Source organism: Apostichopus japonicus, chromosome 9 (assembly GCF_037975245.1).
Source record: "Apostichopus japonicus isolate 1M-3 chromosome 9, ASM3797524v1, whole genome shotgun sequence".
Taxonomy (NCBI): Eukaryota; Metazoa; Echinodermata; class Holothuroidea; order Aspidochirotida; family Stichopodidae; genus Apostichopus; species Apostichopus japonicus.
The window spans coordinates 36,585,435-36,612,879 of NC_092569.1; the positions used below are offsets into that span (position 1 = coordinate 36,585,435).

At 37.4% G+C, this 27,445-nt stretch overlaps 1 protein-coding gene across 1 annotated transcript in view; it reads right to left on the reverse strand.

Annotated features, from left to right (window-relative positions):
* Positions 1 to 27,445, reverse strand: part of LOC139972972 (uncharacterized) — a 37,575-nt gene continuing 10,130 nt past the window's right edge. Inside the window, exons 3-17 of the mRNA XM_071979289.1 lie at positions 21,141 to 21,304; positions 20,552 to 20,720; positions 19,043 to 19,201; positions 17,853 to 18,031; positions 17,527 to 17,683; positions 16,831 to 17,033; positions 16,427 to 16,437; positions 10,477 to 11,310; positions 8,426 to 8,541; positions 6,712 to 6,893; positions 6,015 to 6,189; positions 4,131 to 4,289; positions 2,098 to 2,276; positions 1,304 to 1,463; positions 1 to 634 (exon numbers count right to left, since the gene is read on the reverse strand). Coding sequence (XP_071835390.1) covers positions 426 to 634; positions 1,304 to 1,463; positions 2,098 to 2,276; positions 4,131 to 4,289; positions 6,015 to 6,189; positions 6,712 to 6,893; positions 8,426 to 8,541; positions 10,477 to 11,310; positions 16,427 to 16,437; positions 16,831 to 17,033; positions 17,527 to 17,683; positions 17,853 to 18,031; positions 19,043 to 19,201; positions 20,552 to 20,720; positions 21,141 to 21,304 — 3,056 coding nt within the window. The 3' untranslated portion in view covers positions 1 to 425. The remainder of the gene's footprint in view (positions 635 to 1,303; positions 1,464 to 2,097; positions 2,277 to 4,130; positions 4,290 to 6,014; positions 6,190 to 6,711; positions 6,894 to 8,425; positions 8,542 to 10,476; positions 11,311 to 16,426; positions 16,438 to 16,830; positions 17,034 to 17,526; positions 17,684 to 17,852; positions 18,032 to 19,042; positions 19,202 to 20,551; positions 20,721 to 21,140; positions 21,305 to 27,445) is intronic.

A 27,445-nucleotide genomic window follows, 5' to 3' on the forward strand; every position in this document is an offset into this window, starting at 1 on the left:
TTTGTTAAAGGGTGTGAAGACTCGCGTAAAAAGAAACGTCTAATGCCGGTAATTTGACCTAGTTCCGAATGAGGTGTAACAGAAGTGTTAAACACTACTATCGATCCCAGAAAATACACACACAGCTTGCTACCGTCGGTAACTGACTAGTGTACAGTCAGTACGTACAGCTGCGGACAATACCCACAGCACAGTATACAAACGATACAGCGATGGACATCTCAGGTCCAGCTAAAGATAACAATTAAGGTATCACGTTTCATTACTGTCTGCATTTTGTAACGACACGAACAAAACGTCAATTGCAAGCAACAGAGAGTTAACTTGTTCAGATGGCCGCACGCCGTTTGGGGCGAGTCTTCAATGCCTTTAAGTGGAATGAAGTTTGCATATTTACAGTTTATATTTATAGTTTCATATGCTGATTACGTTTCAAGATTGGTGCTTTTTGCGTAATGAGTTTTATCAAAGAAGCTAGTTAATGTCGTCTGCAAGGTCCTGAATGTTGGTCTGTCTTCGGGATCTTCACTCCAACAGTCTAGCATAATGTCATACAGAGGCTCTGGGCATCCCATCGGACGAGGCATCCTGTAACCTCGTTCTAACCGCTCAATCAGATTTCTGTTCTTAATACCTGTAAAATACAAATTATAAATTGGACTAAAATAAGTGAAACTAAAGTTTCAAGTCTCTTATTTTTCTTCTTACAAATAGATCGTATGAAAGTGGTATTCTATTGATGTATAAATGGAATTTCTCCTTGATATGAGTATTGAGTACAACATTATGAGTACGAGTAGAAATGGAATTTCTCCTTGATATGAGTATTGAGTACAACATTATGAGTACGAGTAGAAATGGAGTTTCTCCTTGATATAAGTATTGAGTACAACTGTATGAGTATAAATAGAATTTTCCTTGATATGAGTATTGAGTACAACAGTATGAGTATGAGTATAAACGGAATTTCTCCTTGATATGAGTATTGAGTACAATGTTTAACGGTGAGTACTTAAGTTTGCTCTAGTATATCCAAGGAAGTTTGGTATATAGATTTCAAAAACACCAAGAGTAACAGAACGAGTAGGCTACAATCCATGCACAAGGGTGAGATCGATTGCAGGTAGCTATGTTACAATATGGGTACGAATGAAAACTCACTGCAAATTTCTGCAATGGAATAAGCAATAATAAAGCAATCTGTGATATGAATATTTATATTGATCAAGCTGCAAGTGTGTTTCCGGTTATTCGTGTTCAGCTTTCCCCAAATAGGTTACAGGTTATTCTAAATTATGCTCACCTTTATAGGGAACAAACTGGCAGAAAGTGGTTATTTCGGAGAGGAGAACCCCGAAGGACCAAACATCTGATTTAATGGAGAATGAATTTTTAGAAACCGCCTCTGGGGCCGTCCATCTCACAGGAACCTTAGTACCCTCTCTTGACGTATACTCAGAGTCCTGTACGAGTAAAAAATTAACAATTGTATATATATATATATATATATATATATATATATATATATATATATATATACATATATATATATTTATATATATATATATATATACATATTGAAATTGTAATGAGTTGGAAAATCCAGAACAGTGAAAAACCTTCCAGCCTCCACCGGGATTCAAACCCGGGCCTCCCGCTTTATATGCGGACACCCTCACCACTAGGCTATGGACGCTGATTGTATGTCCAGAGGTTCGAAACCGGTAAGGAAGGTCGTAATTCCACTGTAGGCGTTTGTCACCTGTATCGAACAAAACTAGTTCTGTTTTGGTACCATATTTGCCTTACTCTAGAGATCAAACATGATGCTAACCAACTCGAAATCATTTGTGATTCTTAAGGCCGGATCTCGAAAGAGATACTTTGAAAAACTCTGTTAAATGAATGGAAATAAAAGACAAAGGCAAATGAATATATATTCATAATTGAAATTGTATAGTGGGTTGGAAGTCGAACCCGGGCCTCCCGCTTTAAATGCGGACACCCTTACCACTAGGCTATGGACTTATAATGAAAAATTGGAAGTATAGCAGCCAATGTTTGGTTTGGCAGCGCTTTCGAGCACCTTGTGCTTACCTTAACAAATCTTGATAAACCGAAATCAGCAACTTTACAGCGATTGTTGTCGTCGACTAGAACATTCCTGGCAGCTAAGTCTCTGTGGATGTAGTTTTGAGATTCCAAGTAGGCCATCCCTTTGGCGACTTGTTCAGCGATATCAATAAGGTCACGCAACTCTAAGTTTTTACCGTTGTCTGTTTAGGAATAGAGATGAATCTCAGGTGTTTGTTGATCTATATTTCCGTTGCAACATTACACATCATAACCTCATTAATTACACTCGGACTCTTGACAGCCAGCTCCCTTGAAAGTCTCTCTTATACAAAATAAATGAGCAACTTTACTTAAATAAATTGGGAATTGTTGTATCATTTATTATACGCGGTTTAATGTTGTCTTCAATTATTCAAAGTTTTTTTTTTCTCAACCACCAAAATACGTCTGCCACCATGCATGTTAATAAAGGGAACATGCTGTACCCAGATAACAAATGCGTTGAATACATGGATACATTGCTGGTATTACTGAGAGGAATTTATACCGACTGTAGCCTACATGGCTACATATAGCAGTATATATAGGCATATATCGTTATACATATATATATATATTCTTGTAAACGAATATTATAAATGTCAATTGTCTTCCGTTGATTAAAAGTAAAATAAACAAAGTAAAGACTGTGTGTAATCTTTAAAATAACCAGTCAACTTGGGTCCAATTTGAGCAACATCAAAGTTCAGAAAAAAAAGGTAAGCAGAGAAATACAATAGGGGCTGAAACAAAGTCAGCAGAGGTCGTTTTATAATTACATACAAATTAAAGCTTTGAGTCACGTTTAAAAGAACATAGAAGTATTAAATCTGATTTGAAATGGGATGTGATTCCATTCTACAGGTGCATGAACTTCAAAGGACCTATACCCTATTTTAGAAGAGGTCTTGTATAAAAAATATATATATTTATATCATTTTTTCTATTTTAAAAAATATTTCCAGTAAAAGTTGGGTAGATGACGATTCGGTTAATATACTTTAATAGAATTCAATTAAATATTTAGGGGCAGTGCCTTTCAGACTATTGAAGCAGGGTACTAAAATCTTAAAACGCATACGATATTCGACAGGCAACCAATGAAGGTGGTATAAAGTGGGTTTCATGAGTTCTCTTAGAGATGAAATAGTTATTAGCCTAGACGCAGAAGTTTGAATCAATTGAAGACAGTGTATATACAATTTATTTTCACCAATTAAAAGAGAATTTGCATAATCAATTCTAGATATCAAAAGAGCACTCTAGTGGCATCCTCATCAAGAAAATTACGAATTTGAGCAATTGAGGAAAGATGATACATTGCACTTTGACTTTAAGACATTAGAAACTTTTCTATTGAGATTTCAGAATCAAATATTGCACCTACTTTTTTATTGGCCTTAGACGAATTATAAAACCGTGTCGACCCTACAGGGGTTGCCCACATTTACCCATATATGTCTCACAGGTAGGCCCTATGTGAGTTACCTTGTTGGGCTACATGTGTTGTCCAGGTTGATCCTATGTGGGTCCCACAAAGAACCCACCAACATCGTTTATTCGTTCGTTTCGCTTATTTATTTATTTTTCACAACATATATACAACAAATGTAGCGAATACAGAGAGTTATGGAATGTGAAAGGAGGTGTATCAGGAAACCCTTGTGGGCATATCTAGTGATACAATCGTACACGGAGCCCACAAAGACCCATCAACTCACTACGATTGCTCGTGTGGGACCATGTAGGACCCATGCTTATCCCACGCTGGTTTACCTATATGCATGGACCCACTGTTATGTGGGACTGTCTATTTGGGGCCAACATGGGCCAGGCGGACAAAACATTATGAGACCAATGTGGGTTGTTGATGTTGGTTCCACTGAGTTGCCATTGTACAAGCCATGTATACGGGACCCATGTGGATATGCGGGCTGGGATGAATTCAAAACTAGGTTGCGCAAACGGGAAGTTCCCATCTGTCACTTTTCATTAATTCATTGAGATCAATTTACCGTTCTTCAGGAAGTTTTCTAAGGATCCGTTTACCATTAGTTCCGTTATGATCCAGATTGGTTTTTCTTTCATACAAACTGCGTATAAATGAAGTAATTGAGGATGCCGTAACTTCATCATAGCAGTCACCTCCTTCATGATTTCGTCTGTATTGGTCTCTGGAAATAACAAGTGAAAATAAAGGAATAAATACAAATATAATCAAGTAAATTAAAAGAGAAACAGATCGGATAAGGCTTCATCTAAATACATCCTATTAATAATATTGAGTTTGAGTTGTTTTGAGTAAATACAAGGTATTTTCAAAAACATTCTTGGACACTTTTGCAACTAAAGTGAACAGACTATAAAGTACATGGACGGGAGGCGCCTCTCTTGCATGAGTTATTTAGGGTCCACTACATTAACGAGCGTTTCTCCAAGTAATGAAAACTGCCACCAGAAAGATTGAGACAATGTTAACATGGCCCATCGGTACTCTCTATCAGGTCCACGGGTGAAAAATGGTTGACCAACGTATAAACTGCTATAATGGTCAGCAGCATATCCGCGAAATATGCTATAAAGTTTAATGACGTTCACAGTCCACCTTCAATAAGTATTGTACTACTCCCTGCACCCCAAGCCCCCTCCCCACCCCAAGCCCACTCCCCACCCCAAACCCCCTCTATCATTCAAAACAATATGCACGAGACTGAAACATGTGATTTACTAAGTAATAAAAATAATTTCGAAGGGTTGGACTCATCTAAGCATTCCAGAAGATTTTCTGGACAGTAATATAAACACTTAAATGGTCACTGGCGGATCCAAGGGGGGGGGGGCCATGCCCCCCCCCCCCAAAGGTGAGCCAAAAAGTGTTTCCGAACATCCGCTAAATCATATGATTGGAAATTAAAAAAATCGAGAGGAATAGCAGTGGTAGACTAGTCTAAACCTTTCGTTTTTCTGGTTTAAAATTAAATGCAGAGCTCCCAACTGACCCGCAATTTGCGGGAATTAGACCCGCATTCTAACACTCAAACCCGCTGACCCGCACAAGCGTCCGAAAAAACCGCATTGTAATTGTCAAGTATACATAAAAAAAAAATTGCATCAAATTTTGACTTAGCAACCATCATTTCTTTAGCATTTAGCATAATAGAGTATAAAACCTCCTTTACAGCATCATTTGAACCTCAAATTAGCCTATATTTCTTTTCATTGGGGCGAGCAGCGAACATTTTCATGCCACGGGAAAGACTGAATTATCACCTACTATTCAATTTATTGACGTTACACAAAAAAAAATGCATATTTCTCAGAAAATTTTGGGTGACAAAAGCCTTTCTAAGTGCCACCATTTTACATGTAGGCATCACCAGGATTCCAAGAAAAAATCAAAAGGGGAGGGGGACACCCCCTCCCCTTATACCCCTCCCCCAGGACGGCGATTCGTGGCATGGACCAGCATTTGCCTTCTCAAGAGTTGGGAGCTATGTAAATGTATGAGCATGAGGATTTACAGTTTAACACCATTTTGCAGTTACAGGCTGGTTGTAAGAAATTTATAACCTATGAGAAATAAAATTTCTTGAGAAAGATGATCCTAACTTTGTTTTATAAATATTTTAGAAAATTACACCTGGGAAACATTTTTTTTAGAAGTAAATTAACATCACCATTGTACACTTTTGTCGCACCAAATTGCATCTGAGGGCATTCAGCAATAGAAACTTTTCCAAAGGGGAGGGGGCACCCCCTCCCCTTAGACCCCTCCCCCATATCACTCTAATGCCACTTTGGCCCCTCCCAAACAAAGGCCCTGGATCCGCCAGTTTAAATGGTTACATACATACGGTACGTTCCTGACCGTGGGGCATAATGAGCTTTGAAAACTATACCTTTACTCAATGTTTTAATGGCCACGCGTGTTTTCGAGTTCCATGTGCCCTCCCAAACTTCTCCAAAGAAGCCTGATCCTAGTACTCTAACCTTTGTGAGTGACGACCGAGGGATTTCCCAAGCATCTAATGAATTTAACGGTAAACTAACCGGATGAGGTGAGGCCGTCTTTACCTATACGAAATACAAAAGGTACTTTCAATACTCACGAATATTGGTAATATATTTATAAACCATTTGCCCTTTCTTAAGAAATTTCGTAATTTCTAGTTTTGAACGTAGAAAACATGATCATGGTTGTTAGATGACTATATTGAGCCAAACAATATTGATATAATACGACTGAAAACATAATATTTTACAGCTCACGTAAAAGTACCATATACAGCTGATAAACAAGAAATAAAGGTTCGTAATTAGCAGGCACAAAAATATCGTCAAAATTCAGAAAAGAGTTAAATAACTGGAGGGAAACAATTCTTAAATACTTTGGTATGTTTTATTTTCCATTAACGGTACTGTACAATAAAACATGACAAAAGGAACTCCGTTCCCGCTCAGGCGTTGATCGATCCTGCCCTCCCACCCCTCGCCTCTTCCCCAAGGCTTTCCTTCCCATCCCAACTTATTCCATCCCATCCCATCTCATCTCCCCTTAAAAAACTTTCTTTTAATAAGTTTTAGGATTAAACGAACTTGAAGGCATGGTTTTATCAGATTAACACCCAGTCCGGTATCTTTTTCTTTGTAATGTCTAACTAGCTGGTGGAGGGTGGGGAATGAATGATCTCCGTCAGTGATGAAGAACATTGCGTCATCAGCAACACCGACTTCTGATTGGTTGATAAGATAATGTCTAATTGTCGCCCCATCTCGAACTGTGAACAAATAAAACGGTTTGAAAGCCAAGATAACTGACAGGAGAACCTTGCCGTAACCTGCTTTAAACTATTTGACTATAGGACAATGGGACAATGGGACTAAGTAGAGGAAGGATAGTGTATCGGTAAAGCATGTCCAAGGAACCTTTGTTTATTTTCCGAATCTCTTTTCCCTTCTTATTGTGAGGTAAAAGGAATGATGGGGTGGGTAGGGGGATGATGTGAGGGAAGGGACAAACAACTTTATAATCCAGTAATTAGTCCTACTTTTGAGTAATTATATGGTAACCAAATACTTCACTCCCTCGTTATCTCTTAGTTCTGGTGAGGTGAAATTAAAGCCTGGATTCAATCAATTTGTCAGAGCATACTCATGTCACAAGTTTAGTCTCTTGGACAGGGGGTAGAAGCTGGGGGCACTGGGGGAACGTGCCCCCCCCCCACTTTTTTCCAAAATAGCATATGTGCCCTACTGGCAAAAAAATGTGCCCCTTTGATGAAGAACTGTCTTTTGGATATCTTAAGCCTTGTTAGTTTTAATATTTAATTTTAATTATTTATTTTTAGTCTGTACATGCTATTTCTAAAATGGCATCCCATATCTTTTTGTAGCACTGTTAACAATAAACAATCTCAATAAATAGTATTGATAGGCATACTAACACATCATATATATTTAAGTGATATGGCCGGTGTGTATCGGTTATAGCATAACGAGTGGTGGTTGTGGAATGAGAAAGTGCCCCTCTGATGTTGTACCCCCCCCCCTCACTTTTTGGGAGGTTTCTACCTCCTGCTCTTGGAAGTAGTTTAACGTTCCTATTCAATAGTATCACGTTAGTTTGGAATACGCATGTGATAGAGGAGTGAGATAAACAACTATTTGAGCGGGGAGGATAGCTATTCAAGACAGTGATAAACCGCATATACTAACGAAACTCAGTCCCGTCGTGAGTGGAACCTTCTCTTTGTCGGTATTGACGATTTTAAAGTTGTTACCCTTCTATATATTCTGTACGCTTTACCTTCGTAAAATGTAGGATTTAAAACAGTTTTTATATCAGTATCATTCTACGTAAGATTGCAATGCATCCCAATAATGCATCTCACAGTTTATTGTTTTACTAAATGGAGGTTAATTTTATATGAAAGTTGATTATGAGGAAAGTATAAATTCATCATATCCTTCAGTTTTCAACGTTTCGCCCACAAGGCAAGTTTTTCATATTTACAATTAATCAAAAGTAAAACGCAACTTAGTTAGAAAATTTAAATTTTTCAACTAGGCCTATTAACTCAATATTTCAAGTGAAACTCGTCTAATCAAGCTATGTTATGTGATTTTACTATCCAATAACATGGACATTTGTTAATGGAAATTCATTGACAACAAACTGCATTGATTTAGTTTTCAAATTCAATAGTAATATAATCATATGATTTTTACCCCTCCCCTACCATCACCTTCAGCACCCCACCCCCACCCACCCCCTATACGTGCGGCACTGGTCTGTCGTCACGTACCGTACCTGATAAGCAATACGTATTGTCGCTCTCCTGTCTTATCATGAATGATCCAAGCTCGTTGCCTGGACGTCTCAACCTCACCTCTGCCTCCTTCATGGAAAGACTCCCAAAAAACCAGCTGTGAATATTATCAATATTTATTGCTGATTGGTTAATTGATTGATTGATTGGTGATACAACCATTATTGGTCGATCTTGCTACGCACCCTGCAAGTACACGATACCCAGTGTATATATGATGACATCATTGGTAGACTGTCTACCGTAGACGAACAACGTTCACTGAAAATATTCACACTACACTTTCAAAATATAAAATCTATGCAAAATATATCATACGAACACCATGTGTGGGCTATGTCCTGAGTTTACTGTACATGATATACTGTTGTATATATTCATGAGCACATGTAGACATTCGTAACACACTGTTATATTACCTACAATGCATAGTAGTTGGCGAAAGTACAAGACGAACCAGAAATCATATATATACTAATCACAGTAAACTCCATGTACAAGATAAACTACCCTCAGACCAAAGACTTTCCTAAAATATAATAATCTTAGAAGTTACCATTATACTCAAGGTCACAAGCCTAACCAGTCTATATATATATTTTTTTTAACGTCAGGTATCTTTTCCAATTTTGTTACTTAATACAGTGTACACCGTTGTTGTGCATTTCAAATTCCTCGGGTTCCCTTTTAAAGAATAAAACAATACTAATAATAGAAACTTCGCTGAAAGCGCAGACAGAACGAAAATCTTTAAAAAAAACAAGTTTTTTTCTTATAAAAGCTTTGATGATTCTCTGGGCCGAGTTTGTTTAATTCTGTTAAGTCACTGAACCATCTGACTTGAATTCGTCTACAAACCTTTGAAGCTTCAGTTTGTGAACTTATTGGATATATTAATGTATATGGTATTTCACCGCTAGATTATACACAAGCATTCTAGAAGGAGGGAATTATGTTATAGATGTTATGTTATATATGCAAATAGATAGATAGATAGATAGATAGATAGATAGATAGATAGATAGATAGATAGATAGATAGATAGATAGATAGATAGATAGATAGATAGATAGATAGATAGATAGATAGATAGATAGATAGATAGATAGATAGATAGATAGATAGATAGATAGATAGATAGATAGATAGATAGATAGATAGATAGATAGATAGATAGATAGATAGATAGATAGATAGATAGATAGATAGATAGATAGATAGATAGATAGATAGATAGATAGATAGATAGATAGATAGATAGATAGATAGATAGATAGATAGATAGATAGATAGATAGATAGATAGATAGATAGATAGATAGATAGATAGATAGATAGATAGATAGATAGATAGATAGATAGATAGATAGATAGATAGATAGATAGATAGATAGATAGATAGATAGATAGATAGATAGATAGATAGATAGATAGATAGATAGATAGATAGATAGATAGATAGATAGATAGATAGATAGATAGATAGATAGATAGATAGATAGATAGATAGATAGATAGATAGATAGATAGATAGATAGATAGATAGATAGATAGATAGATAGATAGATAGATAGATAGATAGATAGATAGATAGATAGATAGATAGATAGATAGATAGATAGATAGATAGATAGATAGATAGATAGATAGATAGATAGATAGATAGATAGATAGATAGATAGATAGATAGATAGATAGATAGATAGATAGATAGATAGATAGATAGATAGATAGATAGATAGATAGATAGATAGATAGATAGATAGATAGATAGATAGATAGATAGATAGATAGATAGATAGATAGATAGATAGTCAGATAGATGGATGGATGGGTGGATAGATAGATAGTCAGATAGATGGATGGATGGGTGGATGACTGGATGGGTGGATTTTCACCGTTCAATGGTCAATTTGCTATAAACTATGAATTCTTTACATTAATAACTTAAAGATACTCCACTCAACAAAAAAGTGAGAGGCATGACATAATCATGGACAATAATATTTCCATTATACATGGAATGAACTTACGGTTCTGATTCCAGTGATTGCTGCTTAGCCACATAATTGCATGGAATATAGCCATCCGCTCCTGTGACCCTTGATCTTGCTAGCCACCAATCTCCTTTGTCTTCTATAACCTCCAGCTCATCTCCTTTCTTAAAACTCAAATCTTCGTTTGTCTTAGCATCATAATCAAACAGTGCAACCACTGCCCTATTTCCTTCAGAAATCGGCAACAGCGGAAACTTCTTGGCTGAGGTCTGCCTAGTCTCGACATGTTGTGTCACGTGGTCATAATTAGTATGTCGTGTAATTCCAAAGCCACTTACCACAGAGTACGGTTCTGGTTGATAAGGACTACGTCGAGGTTTTATTTTATCAATCTCAGAGGTATTCGTTCCAGAAGACCCGGAGATTGACGGTTTAAGGTACCCTTTGAGATCAATCTCACTGCTTCCATGTATTTTAGAATGACGTTCGAGTAATGCAGGAGGCAATGGCGCTGGCCGAGGAGGTCTATCTTTTCGTATGCCTTGTTGTATAGCAGAACTTAATCGCTGAGGAATTGTTGGCGGAGATAGATCATCGGTTATACCTTCATCGGCTGCTGCCGGTGTGACATGGTAACGGATGCCATAAGTGACTGTTGCGTTGTCAGTCACGTGCCTATTTGGTAGTTTTGGTTTTGGTATTGGTGGTGGTGGTGGTGGTTTCCTCGATGGTTGAGTACCTAACTTACCTACTGGTATTGATCTTCCATCAATACCAACTGCGGAATTTGAATTTGTTTGATTCGACTTGTCTCCACTTAAACAATTTCCCATTGCAACTGGTAAATAAAGCCTCACCTTCTTGAGGGTGCTCGAATATCAAAACCGCTAAAGCTGGTAAAACCACCGTCTACAGTCAACGGTCTATGTGATTGTTGTCATATTGTAAGCAAGTAATTGTCGAAGACTAGATTACTTGAAAATCGAGTACATAAAGCGTAATATGCAACCACTCATAATGAAAGGTGATGTATGTATGAGATAGGCACAACTTACACAAAAGAGTTAATTTACATACATATCATTAGGCGAGTTGATGACTCACAGCGAATTGTAAAAAACTGACGAAGCAGAAAACGGTGCAATACGTTTCACAACCACAAATTTCTGAAGTTTTCACATTCCTTGCTGGGAAATATTCCACTCAGTTCACGGATTAACTGATTTCAATTTGCTTAGGAACAATTACAAGTTTTTCTGTGTGTGTGTGTGTGATATGCTAGATGATTTTGATGAAAAACGATTATTTCCAAGGAATTTTCAAAATCTTTCAGAGTGAATGAATGAAAAAGTGATATATTGCACAATCCCTATCAGTAACTTAACTGGTATTTGTCCACAAGTGAATTATAATTAGCTCTGAAAAAGTCCCTGCACCAGAAAGGAATGATACAAATGACCTTTGACCCCCACTAAATCAATGGCAATCAAGAACTTCTTAAGTGGTATACGTAAGGGGCTCCTATCGTCTGAAAGTACTTCATGGTTAGTAGACGTAAGGGGCACCCGTCTTCTGAAAGTACTTCATGGTTAGTAGACGTAAGGGGCACCTGTCTTCTGAAAGTTCTTCATGGGTAGTAGACATAAGGGGCACCTGTCTTCTGAAAGTACTTCATGGGTAGTAGACATAAGGGGCACCCGTCTTCTGAAAGTACTTCATGGTTAGTAGACATAAGGGGCACCTGTCTTCTGAAAGTTCTTCATGGGTAGTAGACGTAAGGGGCACCTGTCTTCTGAAAGTACTTCATGGGTAGTAGACGTAAGGGGCACCTGTCTCCTGAAACTACTTCATGGTTAGTAGACCTGTCACCTGAAAATAGGGGGAACCTGTCACCTGTCGGGGAACCTGTCACCTGAAAATACTTCATGGCTAGTAGACACAAGGGGCACCTGTCAGTACTTCATGGCTAGTAGACATAAGGGGCACCTGTCAGTACTCCATGGCTAGTAGACATTAGGGGCACCTGTCTTCTGAAAGTACTTCATGGGTAGTAGACATAAGGGGCACCTGTCACCTGAAAGTACTTCATGGATAGTAGACATAAGGGGCACCTGTCAGTACTCCATGGCTAGTAGACATTAGGGGCACCTGTCTTCTGAAAGTACTTCATGGGTAGTAGACATAAGGGGCACCTGTCACCTAAAAGTACTTCATGGATAGTAGACATAAGGGGTACCTGTCAGTACTTCATGGCTAGTAGACATAAGGGGCACCTGTCACCTGAAAATACTTCATGGCTAGTAGACATAAGGGGCACCTGTCACCTAAAAGTACTTCATGGATAGTAGACATAGGGGCACCTGCTATCCAAGTTTTTAAGTTCCTGCAAACTACCAGTGGTGAACTAAAGTGCTTTACAAGCAAAGGAATCATATCTGCACACAGACAAAAACTACCAAACAAACATCCAAACACACGCCATCATCTTCAGGAAGGAATACAAAAAAGACAAGAACAAGACCAATGGCCTATTGACTTTATTGGCAATGTATTCCAAATTCACATATATTTAACAAAACCTGAATATTTGTACAAAGATGGTGATAATGTAGGGAAGGGACAAGGTTACTGGCTAGGAAATAAGCAATAGTTAACAAGGCTGTTTGCACCTATACTGGTTTGCACTACAATCAGAATACAATATAATAATTACATAAAAACAATGACTTAATGATATATTCCAATATGGTTACATTTAACTTCTTTCAGTACTCAACTTATCACACATTTATGTTATTTAAGAGTAAAGCAGTTCTCTGCATGAAGTTTTGTCTATTAATTAATCATACCAATTAGGGCCAATTTTAATGGTGTTGAACACCAAAACACTGGTAGACCTAGATCCACTCAAAGGGGTGTTTTATTGGTCCAAAGCTTTGTTCTCTTCACCAACCTACACATCTCTTCTTAAGTGTTCATACTAATCATTCCTTCTAATAGTTTCATACACTTTTCACACAACTAACTTGGCTGTTCGTACAACCAAAACGAAACAGACACAGTATTAGGTCCCAAATGTTTTCTAGTGTGCAATTAACACTACTGTGAAAGTGAAGTCTAATGGAGCCATCAGTTATTCGCTGACTAACCTGCTAATGTGCAAATTAACACTACTGTGAAAGTGAAGTCTAATGGAGCCATCATTTACTCGCTGACTAACCTGCTAGTGTGCAATTGACACTACTTCGTTCTAAGTTTGACCAATAGTTTGGTCTTATATTGAGAAGTCTTGTGGTATACTCCGTAAATATAGCAGAAACTGCAGAACCAATGCTGCAGGGTAATCAAAGTCAAATGCTCATACCGTGTGGTTTGGTACCATAATATAAACTTATTATAAACATAGTATTAACATCATACGTGGCCGTAAAACAATATCATTTATATAAACAAAAAGACAATTTGACTGACTGGGATTATTAAACCTTACATGAATACCTTTGTGTTTAAGAGAAACATTACAATTGTTAACTGGTGGCAAAACATCCTTCATCTTAATAACAAAATATTCTGGATGCTAACCATATATATTGCTTGAATGTGAATAACCATTGTTGCCATACTAGCATTTCACACTGACAACTTAACATTGCCCCACCTGTCAACTGCAGGCACCCTGGTTTCCTTTTAAAAATGGCAAAAACTAAAATTCCAAAGAAATTCTCAAATCCCGTTCCCTATTGATATCATGAAGTGTACTTCAAAACTCTCCATAATTATAAAATAGCCTGATGATACATGAGGTGTAAAACTGTCTTTATCATCCTGGGAGGGGTCTGCAAAACTTTGTGTTTTGCAAGGGGTGGAGGGAGGGGGTGTCGTGAGAGCAAATGGGTGCACACAGGGTGGTGGTTTCCATGAACATTTTACTAACCTGTGTACAAGATTGAGACTGCCACCATGGGCAAATGACACATCAATCTTCCTTCCATTGTGGGAAAGAGTTTATTAGATGAAGGTAATAATTCCTTTAAATGGTTGGTGGGGGGGGGGGGGGGGTTCAAGAACATTTCAACTCTGTCTCTAGAGTTCTATGGATGGGAAGAGGTTAAGAAACCTAGGGTGTATGGTTTAACCAAATATAGCTGGCATTGAACACATACTATAGCCATCTTACTTTATGGTGTATACTTCTGCCACAACCTGTAAATTTTTTTAAATTGTTAAGTTGAGCACAAAGTTTCATCCTCCCAAAACATGAAGTTGGAAAAGTATTTCCGAGTGAGACGACAGTTCCTATAATTCTTTTACACTTTGGTCACTGAATATTAACAAATGTTAAGCTGCTTTACAAGCCATTAGTCAGTTGTGAATGGTCTCTCAAAAGTTATATATTTAATTGAAGGTTATCAAGCTAGCAAGCTGATTTCCCTTTTGGCAGAGCTAATTAATTTTTTTTTAAAGCAGAACAAATAAAGCAATATTACCAATTATGTGAAACTTAAAACCATAGCAGACTTAGACACATTTATAGCAATATCATTTTAAATTCTTTGTCTAGAAAACTAACATTTGTTTACACTTTAAAGATAGATTGACAAGTTTCTTATTCTGAGTAGATGTGACTAATTATTGCAGAGTTTGAATTCAGATGGCAAAAACCTCATACTCAAAGAAATGTAATTACTAATGGGATGATTACTCCAGATATATATATATATATATATATATATTGTAACAACATGTTCAAATATGAATATTTAGTAAGTAATTATAATATTTCTACACTTAATAATTTATGCCCTCTCTATGAATACGGAGTAGGAAAGAAATAGTCGCTGTTTGATTCACAATTACGATCAGCCCCGGTGTCCATCTTACTCTTGAGACTATCGCTGACCAATAAACATCGAATTTAAGAAAGTTAGATCGTCAAAAATAAATTGGCATTCCTCTATCAGAGTTAAAAGTTAATGCAATATTATTGAGTAAATTTCATCGATTCACTTCATTTTTTGGAGAATGAGAGGTGATGTCAGCATAAACACAGTTCATGCTATGAGAATTAACCAGTTCTGCTACATTAAACTCTACTCAAACATTAAATTATATAAAAGGCAGATGATATAACTGATAGCTGGTCAAATTTTTTCTTAGCTTTATCACATGTGTAATTTGTCATTTTTAATTCTTATATTTCTTATGGCTTTATTTGTGAATATTATATATTTATTTTAGTTCTAGTTCTCTTATTGTAAGGGTGTACAGGCCTTCGGGTTACAGGAATTTGGTTTCATTTTGTGCATCCTGATCCGCTTTGTGTTTTCATACTTTGTTGTTTGTATACTGCTTTTTGTTTGAATCAAATATATAATGAAACATGAAACAAATAATGACTTGGTTATAAATTAGAAAATTAATTTATTACATACAAGAATAATTATGAATAAATTTTAAAGATTTGTGCTAGCTGAGGTTGGCAGTTACAGATATGAATACAAACGTGACAGTCTCATTGGTCGTCGCCTAAAACCTGATGACAATTTACAAAGCCGGGCCAGTACCAATAAAACATGCATAATTCATGTCAATAAGTACCTCATGAATATGCATGGTCAGATAATAGCCAATAACAGACACTCAGCATTCAAAGTTTATTGATGACATCACAAGTGAATAAACTTGTTAAGCCAATAAGGACGAAGAGCTAGAAAACAAAAGTAATTCCAGACAGATTGTTCCATTAAAGTGGCTAGGAAATCTCTCTGAGAATGTGCAGGAATGTGGTGCACATCTTTACATACAACTGTTATATATTCTATTGTGCAGCAATGCCAGCCATACCTTGAAAACACACATCTGAGGAATACAGAATTGATGCCCGATACAAAATCACTTCTACCCTCAGTTGTGGAGTATAATTAAATCCTTTTTTCTTGATATAGTGTTTTTTATTATTAATAGGCAAGAGCATTAAACTGCTTACCTTGAAACATTCTGAATCAAGACCAAAATGTTGCCAATTACAAAGAAGATATAATGGAAGATCCCAGCTGAGCTAAAGCTGTTGTAAACCATAATATGAAATACTAGCATTTCTAGCAGTTTAAGATAACCGATTTCTGGTAAGTGTGACTCCCAAATGAAAAACCCCAATAACCTGTACCCAATGATATGAAAGTGAGCTAATACTGCATGCGTCTGTTAGCAAACAATGCCAACAGATATGGATTCATAAAATTCCAGAAGACTTTACCGAATGATTTCTACAAGATCCCAAATCTTCATCGACAATAAGGTTATTATCTATGGTAGGAATCAATGATGGCAATCTTTAGACTTGCTGCAAGCATCCTCTGAGGTTGGCTCCTTCAGTCACCATTAACGGACACTGTTGGCATCCTTATATTGTTCCCCATCCGACACAAAGTACTCTTCAAGTTTCCACTGCAAAGTTTCAAAAGTGGGTCTCTCCATGGGGTTAGCTTTCCAACATTCTAGCATAATCTCATACAGCTGATTTGGGCACCCTGGGGGGCACGGCATCCTGTAACCTCGTTCTAAACTGTCTAGCACCTCTTTGTTGGTCATACCTGCAAAGAATGGAGACGAATAAACAACTTTATTAGAGCCTTGGAAAGACTTGCTTTGGTCTAAAGAGACTTACTTTAGGATGAAAATGTCTTATTAAGGACTTACTTAACACCAAGACTGCACCAGGTCCCTGGCACAGCTTAAAATTTACCTCAACATGCATCTGTTTTTTTACTGATGTAGTTGTTTAATTCCGCCCTCTATTATTCTTCCCACACCTCAACACTTCATATATGCCTGCCTCTGGAGGAGGCCGGTGTAACAACTATTCTTAAATCATACTGTTTCTAGTCTGTGCATAGTTGATTCTAACAGGGTAAGACCATTGCTGCAGATATAATTGATACTCAACATACCACCCTCTATCATTTTTCTCACACCTCAACACTTCATATATGCCTGCCGTTGGAGGAGGCTGGTGTAACAATGATTCTTAATTCATATTGTTTCTAACAGGGTATGACCATTGCTGCAGATATAATTGATACTCACCGGGGTAGGGTATCCTGCCATACGTGATGATCTCAGTGAGTAGAACTCCAAACGACCAGACGTCCGACTTGATGGAGAATGAATGATAATTAGCTGCCTCTGGAGCAGTCCACTTAATTGGGAACTTGGTTCCTACTTTGGAATCATAAACTCCTTCCTGTACAAAAAGAAAACCCAAGACAAACTCTTTCACGCTATTGATCATATTAATAATGCAAACTACAAAACGTTGCAAGGTTTACTTTCTCCCTGTTATCTATGATAAATTGATTCCAGGTTACATATCAAGCTGTTACCAACAAAAAACTCCAACCTGTTTTACTTACGATCATGACTCTAGCTAGGCCAAAGTCAGCCACTTTACAGCCATTGTTGTCACCGACTAGAACATTTCTGGCAGCTAAGTCTCTGTGGATGTAATTTTGCGATTCCAAGTAAGCCATCCCAGTAGCAACTTGTGCAGCCATATCAATCAGCTCACGCAGTTCTAACCTGACACCATTGTCTGTACAAAAAAAATTAATAATCATAAAAATAACAATAAAGAAATGACAAATTTCTTTCAAAATTCAAAAACAGCTGTGAGTAGATTGTGATACTCTCAACACTACAAATAGGGAATTCAGTACTTCCAATTTCCAATTCTACTTTTCATTAAAGTGTTTATTGCTGGGGGGCATTTTCCAGTAAACACCTTCATGCCATTCAGCGATGGTATTCATCATTACAAACATAAATGTCCTGATCTTGGCAAGGTATGTGTTTATCACTGGGAATAACAGGATCAGCAGATGTGTAAGCCTATTTTGATTTCTACTTCCCTGCAGGAACAATTAGCAGGTCATGTCTTTCAACTTTAACGTCTTGCTGCATACTGTACATTCAAAGCAAAGCTCACAACATATTCCTCAAAGATTATGCTCAAAGATTGTTTGTCATATTGCTTGGTCTTCCACAGTCCTTTGGTTGATAAAATGTTGCGATTATCCACGCCTTTCACTGCTTTTGGCGGAGGGGGGGGGGGAGGGGATGACTAAGATTAACCTAATCTCTTCATGAATGAAGATCGGTATCATCTGGAACTATGGAGGATTATGTAACTTTCATTCAGATGTCATTTATAGCATGAAACTGGGAAACGCTGGAAGGCATCGGATTAACTTGCGAACAGACGAACTGATTGTTGTCGGCCACGATATACTGTCTTGATCAAGGATTCTGATTATGAAGCAACTCCAAAATTGAAAAGAATACTTATCAGATTATTAAAGTACACAAAGACTTTTGTAACACAATGAACACTGACAGAAGTCTCGATGTAGAGAAGGAGATCTGAACAGATAATCAAGTCAACTAAAACCGACTCTCCGACACTTTAGATAGTAGAATGAGAAGGAGTTTCGCCAACCAGTTGGGCCCAGTCACCCAATTCACTATAGACACGGTACAGCCAGAGTGCTAATGTGGTGAGGGGACAGGTAGGCGGGGAGGTAAAGACATTTGCCATGGTTATTACCTTTCTGTAGATATTCGATTAAAGCTCCGTTCACCATGAGTTCTGTAACGATATAAATTGGTTCTTGGAGTGTACACACAGCATACAGCTGTATCAACCTTGGATGTCTTAGTTTCTTCATGATTGTGGCTTCTTTCAAAAAGTCATCTTTATTTGTTCCTGTTTGAAGAATAGAAACTCTCATCATTGCAAAACAATAAATATAGAATATAAAAAAACACCCAGCTGAGCGATAAGAGAGCAGGTCAATATCTCCTGCAAGTACTTTATGTACAATTAGACACCGGAATGGCAACAGGCTTACCTACAGTATAGTATGTTTACTGTAATTATGGAATGAATTGAATGTTACAAACATGACAATAAAGTAATTACCACTCTGACTTCAGGTGAACAGCAAGAACGTTACATAGACTGTACACATCAATTTATGAACACTATACTTTTGGCATTATTTTATTGTTTTTGAGCTCTGATTTCTATTGACCCCAAGTGACCTTTGACTCACACAGAAAACAACAGGATCCACAAACCAAGTACGAAATGACACTAACATTATAAAACTTACTGGTTTATATATTTACGAGTGACCCGCTTACCTGTCTCCCCACAACCTTAGCACCGCATTCTACCGTGTCTAGTATGCCCTGGTAATCTTTTAACACTGTACACCCTCACTGACCCCAGTGACCTTCATTTTCTACCACCCAAAGTGTCTCATAGTGTTTTTCGGATAGGGAAAAAAAGAACGCATGGGCGAGAGTGTACACTAAAAACAGCTCCCAAAACACCCTTCCCTACAAGAAAAGGATACTTATCAGGCTGGAAAAGATGTTGGAAGTCTAGAACTCCTGTAAGGAAACTTCTAGGGTAATAATCCAAGGTATCCGGGCGAATTTTGACGGAAATTTTTCCCAATCCGAAAAACACTATGAGACACTTTGGGTGGTAGAAAATGAAGGAGGTCACTGGGGTCAGTGAGGGTGTACAGTGTTAAAAGGTTACCAGGGCATACTAGACACGGTAGAATGCGGTGCTAAGGTTGTGGGGAGACAGGTAAGCGGGGAGCGAAGTAAATATGTACTTTCTGTGTGATCGTAATAAAAGTCAAGATAGCACACACAGGCACCGAGCAATCATAAGAACAATGTATTTTTATGAAATGTTTAGGAATATTGAGATCGAATGCACATAAATAGAGAAACTGTGTAAACTTTGCACTTGGACTTTAAATTGGAGATACTGACATCAGAAACTTTTGGTATAGAGTTTCTTGTTTCTAGTATGTGTTTTACAAGATTGCAATCAGGAAAATTGGCCAGCATAAAACAATAGCACATTAAACCCTATACTATTAGAATATGTTATACAGGTATAGAAACTTCATTAGTGATTGCTTTCATTAAATCAAATCATCACTTGTCAAGTGTCATTGTCTTTCCACTTCTACATACAAGACTGCAATCAGCATTTTGTATTTATTTAATTAATTAATACAACATTCATTACCTTGTTTTAATGTTTTGATGGCCACAGGTGTAGTGCTGTTCCAAAGTCCTTCCCAAACCTCACCAAACTGACCAGAACCGAGTTTCTTGACCATTTTCAGCGACGTCCGAGGGATTTCCCAGTGATCAGCAGTATTATGTGACAGCCCTCTCGTTTGTGGTTTTTCAAACTGTGATTAACATTAGAAAAAGTCAATATCATGATAACAATCAGGGAAAAACCAGACAAAAAAATGCACGATGCTGGGCACTTTGGATGGTAGTATGAGAAGGAAGGGCATTGACCGGGGGAGCCGGTCATAGAGGGCGCAGTGTTAAAAGGTTACCACAACATTCTACAGTAGGCATAGTTGAATGAGGTGCTAAGGTTGTGGGGAGAGGTAAGCAAGGAGCTAAGTTAATACACCAAAGTTAATATAATTCTCATCTATTTAAGTTTACAGTTTTATCAAGGTGTTTAATGAGAGATCAGACGAACGCCTATAGAGGGAGCTGTGCAAAAAGTGGAATCAAAGTTGTAAATTTTATAAATTAAAGGCAATCCCTTTGTGTACATCAATAATAACCTGCTTCAAAGATTGACTACTGACCACAACACATGGAAGCCTCAAATTAACACAAAGGCCGTCCGCTTCTCTTTCATAGTGTCTGACCAGCTCCTGAAGAGTAGTGAACGCACACCTCCTGGCGATGAAGAAACCCCCCTCGTCGAGCTGCCTGATGCGGTAGTGCTTTATCGTATCTCCATCTCGTACTGTTTGGGAATTGAAAGAATTAAATATGTATTATTGTACCTGCCTTGGTATATCATGTGATATAAATATGTAGTTTGATACGGTGTCAGCCATGGACGGTCTTTTCATTTTCACCAAAGAAAGTTGATCATGCAGGTTTATACTGTACATGGTGTTGCTACCAATACAACTTGCATTTTGTAGCTCCCAATACAACTAGCATTTTGTTGCTACTAATATAACTTGCATTTTGTAGCGACCAATACAACTTGACTGAGCAGTTAATTTACTGTCACAAAGATTGATGTCAAATATTGCAGTCTCTTAATAATATTTAATTTAACGTTGTTTCCACGAGATATATGCCCCTGACAACTCGTGTAACTGCAAGATCAATGTATACCAAAGTACGTAACTAGGGTTACCGTTTTTGTCCCAGGTAAAAGCGGGACATTTTATATGATAGCCTGAGGGAGGCATCTAACTGGAGGAAATGTCATCCTCCCCTTTTGTCGATACATTGGATTTTGAGTATGTGCCTAGATGCCAAATGGTGCAATATTTGTAACTAATTTCACCAGTGTGGTTTTCTGTAATGTGATCAACTTACAGATTTACTTTAATATTCAAGTTTATTATAAAATGACATAACATTTATATACTGTTGATAACTTTTGTTGATGAAAATTAGTGACAAAGGGGGACATTTTATATGATAGCCTGAGGGAGGCATCTAAGGGGAGGGAATGTCATCCTCCCCTTTTTCCATACAGGTACATTGGTTTTTGAGTAGCTGCCTGGATGCCAAATGGTGCAATATTTGTAACTAATTTCACCAGTGTGGTTTTGTGTATGTGATCAACTTAAAGATTTAATTTTAATATCAAGTTTATTTTAAAATGACATAAAATTTACTGTTGATAACTTTTGTTGTTGAGAATTAGTGACAACATTGTGTGACATTTTAAACAAGCTAGGGGAAGGCAGGTCCAGCAGCATTTTGTATGATTGTATTTGTAGCATAAGCCTACAGTATAGCGTAGATGCAATTAAAGTATCGACATGAAGGCAGAGGTGACCAGTTCAATACATGTAAATCAGCTAAAACCGTTATCATGAAGTTGTCTTCATTTTTCTACATTCGGGACAAAGTGTCTCACCGGCCGGTACACCTCTTTTTTTTCCCTTCTAAATACTGGACAATCCCTATTGATCAGGATGGATGGTACTGTAACCCTATTGTTAACTACTGTATATGTAACAATGACAAATCACAATGTTACTGTGTTACTGTCCTTGATTGCTAAAAACAAGGTCATTCTCAACAACATGAGAACATGCATAACCCTTTACTAAGATTTACTAAGAAAAACCTATTTACATACAAAGTTGCAGCAAGAAGGACTTCCCTTCTAAACTATAAATATTTGCACTAAAGAACTAGCATACACGCTATAATGTTACTGTCAATTCAAGGAATCTTAATAACACAAAAAGGAATTGTTGAAGCAGCATAAAATTACACCAGTTTACTTTAAGATACTGTAAGTATGAGGAAATTACCGGGAAAGTCCACTGCAAATGCAGGAACATATATAATGTTACTATTGCTGATAAATTTGCACGCACTGTACCATGGAGTACATAAATAGCTATTGCCAATAATACAAACTAAAAATGCAAATAGAATGCGTGAGATACTCCTGCTGTAAGTCAACATGAATGGCGTATCACTTCACTTCATGTACTGTATAGAAACTGTAAATGAACAATGTATTTCAATCAAGATGTATATATCTCATTGGAATTTAGGAAATTTGAGACCCTTATCCTATACTGTAAAACAATGTTGAAAGGTGTTTCAGATTCTGTTGTACATTATGGTCAATTTGTTGCACTTGGCTAGATAAATCAGGCACCAGGCCATTCCTTGCCTTTCCTTCCACATGACACCAGCCAGGGGACTCAAATCAACTGTAACAGCCACCTCTGCTAAGTACTGTAGCTACCGTACAGCGCTCTCAGAAATCGCCCGCACAGCTTAATGTGACATTCCCTTTAAAGATGAAGAGTGGTATATGCTGGTGGGTACCTTGGGTAGTCTTGGACAAGTATCAACTTGTTGTTTGTGGCTGCAGTTAACCACTTACTTTCCTTGATAAATAATACAGAGACCAGTATCTATGTATAAACTATATCACACATACAACATAGTTATGTAAATTATTAGGCTATTTATAGACAAACCTAAATTGGTAGACCTGTGCTATAGGCTTTCTGCAGGAATGTGAATCTGTAACTTGGATGGACAATGGATCTGTGAATATTATTAAGTATGACATAGAGGAACAATACTACATCATACCAACATGACTAGTACTTAGCAGACAATAAAGGCCCAACCATTAGTTATGGAACTGTAATATACCAAAATAATAACTAATATAAAACTATCATGATCAGAATTACAAAATAATGGCTCTATGTTCAATATCAAGAGGTGCGAGAGCCAGGGAGCGATAATTTATGATCTAGAGCTAGTTATAGATCTAATTTATAGTCTGTCTAGAGCTAGTTATAGACCTAATTTATATTGTCTAGAGCTATCGCTCTTCCTGGTATAAGACTGTAGCCAGTCATGTAGCATGTACATTCCAACAGTATAGTATTGAGTCTAACCATACAGTTTATATTAAAGTTGATAGTACAGTAAGTTAGTAACTCTCATGTAGTTCTGTCAACATGGAAGTTCAGCAGTATTTTAATAGTAATTTTAAGCCATTTCAAGTCACATGACACTGCAAAGATATCACACTCACTTGTGCATTTATCTACATGGTTGAGTACTAATAAAAAAGCATGTACACCAAGAGACCTCTGATCATACATAGTTTCTATTGAACAAGCATGTATTAAATCCAGACCAGTATCTTCTTCAACTTGTCCTTCTTTTGATGTAAACTGATACAGTTAAATTGGATATCTACTGTGTAAGCACTGCTCTCAAGAGTATCAATTGATCAGTGTGAGCATCAGGTTACACTTATTCCTTACAGTACTGCATGGAGCTCTAAACAGTTTATAGCTCCATAATAGTGCATGCCTTCTGCTCTATATCTACACAAAACTTACTGTAGTCATGGTAACATAGTTTATATGGAATGGCAGATTTGCAGGCATCATGGTATTGTTATCTTCAGCATGCAGTGTGTTTAACATCAGAAAGGCAACTCCCCTGACATTGGGCAATACTAAAGCCAACAGCTGGTTTTCAAGAGTTAAGGAAACTTTGCATTCTAACTTCTTACAGTAACTATTACCATAGAATTCATACACCAAATTTCATAAGCATATTGAACCTTTAAAGATTGACATATTTTCTTTAAATTTTGTTTCCTTTCATTTGACATATGAGTACTTTATTTTGGTACTTTCAAAAATGATTATTGGGTTTGACATGTATGTAATTCAATATCTATCAATCAATCAATAGTTTAATCCGTTGTAGGTTTTGTAGGATATACTTTCTCACTCTGGGTGTTTGGTCTGTATTGCAACAATAAATGTCTTTACTTTCTGCCTGGAAAAAATTAACTTAAAACAAAGCTGTTTAAACTTGGTTGGCAAGATTTCCAAACCTACAGAACATAATTCAAATATTTTGTTACACTATATAAGGAACACCTAGGTTTTCATCCTAGTTTATACTCAGAGTATGTATACCACGTTGTACCAGGGAGTTGTTATGGAACATAACAACTTGTAGTTCTGTACTGTACGAGTACTCAACAGTACCCATACAACAGTATGTCTTCAAACAGTGATGATGTAGGCAGACAGGATCAGTATCAGTCACTTAGCTTCAATGGCAGTTGAATCCATGACTGGACAAACCGATATAATTGTTCACTGTGTACACTAGGCTACATTGTCTTTCAATAGCCTGGGCCTATTATAGTAAGAAATGAGGTCAAGGCATTTGCTTGCACATGCCTCAAATTAAAAGTTTTGTTTGATTGCTTTCAAGGGACACCAAATATGGTTTGAACATTTTAAGAATTCCTTGGATCTGGGGTATTCTACAATGTACGATAATATTGTAGCCTGAGGCAAGGTTATAGAGTTGAATTATCGTCTTATTCAGATGTTTAGAATGTAATACACACTAGCAACACCATACATACAATACAGTAATCACCTCTGTCAAGGTACTGAAACACTTCAATGCAACAATATTGTAATTGGGCTGATACTACATGGTAAATCAAGCTGGACATAATCCAGAATATACTTCAATGCTGTCAATATTAACTTCCTGTTATCTTGGGTGTGAAATGGATGTATTACTAAACCAGCCACATTTGATTGTAATACAAAGATACAAAATGAAGTTAGTGACCCCTCACAGGGAAACTATTGCCTCAAAGAGTGGGTGCATCAAATTGGTATGTCCTGCCAACCATCATGCAGTACTAGCTATGAAACCATGAAGCAGTTAGTTTGTAGAGACAGCATTTACAAACATTTGATTGACAGATCTATACTGTAAAAACATGTGGACTGCATCAACAGGCATGTAGTGTTACACATATTATGTCATGATTGCCATACATGTACAGTATGCATGTACTAAAGTATGTAGTCGTACTGTGTCAGTACTACCCATGTACAGTGGGTCCCACTGTGTCACTAATACCCATGTACAGTGGGTCCCACTGTGTCACTAATACCCATGTACAGTGGGTACTACTGTGTCAGTACTACCCATGTACAGTGGGTCCCACTGTGACAGTACTACCCATGTACAGTGGGTCCCACTGTGTCAGTACAACCCATGTACAGTGGGTCCCACTGTGTCACTAATACCCATGTACAGTGGGTCCCACTGTGTCAGTACTACCCATGTACAGTGGGTCCCACTGTGTCACTAATACCCATGTACAGTGGGTACCACTGTGTCACTAATACCCATGTACAGTGGGTACCACTGTGTCAGTACTACGCATGTACAGTGGGTCCCACTGTGTCGCTAGGACCATGTACAGTGGGTCCCACTGTGTCAGTAGGACCCTTGTACAGTGGGTCCCACTGTGTCAGTATAGGGTCCCATATACAGCAAAGTCGGCCCACTGTGTTAGTGACATTTGCAATGCAGTGCCTACTGTGTCAATGATAGTATGTCAATGATAAGCAAGTAGTGAGTGCTCACTGTGTCAGTGACATGGACAAAATGTACTGTGGTTTCGTTAACATCAGACCCTGTGCCCTGTGTTTAGCATCATGAAAACAATTAACTTGGTCAATTTATTTTGAACTTCCACACGTTTTTCATTAGACCGTGCTCTGATAAGACCCAGTCCTCTTGATCACAGAACAGGAAGTTTTGTTTATCAGAAGAACAATAATAACATTACACTGTATAATTACACTGCTATTGTGAAATATGCAGCACCATAATAACATAGTACTGCTATTGTGTCAATTTACACAATGCAACAAACAGCAATGAAACCAAAAGGTCAATGCTATCCAGGATCAACCTTGAATAACAGTCACCTTACAAATTAAACCCACATCACATGGTCTGGTCCACATTCACAGTACAGTACATCCAAAATAGACCCAGAAAGGGGGGGGGGGGGTGGGCATAACACCATTGCTTGTTCTCAAGTGTAAACAGAGCTTTATGTACCACTACAGTATGTCTGTGATATGTTTACTGTATGTACAGTACTGTCTCACAGACTCACAGTAATATACTGTACAGTGCATGTATTATATTGCATTCAGTGACATTTTACATGTATGTTAGTATGTATATGTGACCTACAGTATATGTACAGTGCTACAGATATGGCAATCTAGAATAGTATCTATGTTGTATATGCTGCTTTAATACATTTTGAGTCCCATCAGCAAAACCACTAGGTCTGTATTTTCAACAGTCTATTTTTCTTTGAACAATTGATTTCAAAGAACAATGGGTATGAATCCAATAAAGAATCAAACCAGATATTATCCTGACCCAATATAAATCAAAACTACTTGTTTGAGATCCTCGACCGGTATGTAATACTCAAATAGGCTAGAAAATCAGCTACTGGTCAGTCAGGCTCAAGAGATGGAGTTTGCATTTATCCAGAACATGATTTCCTTCACAG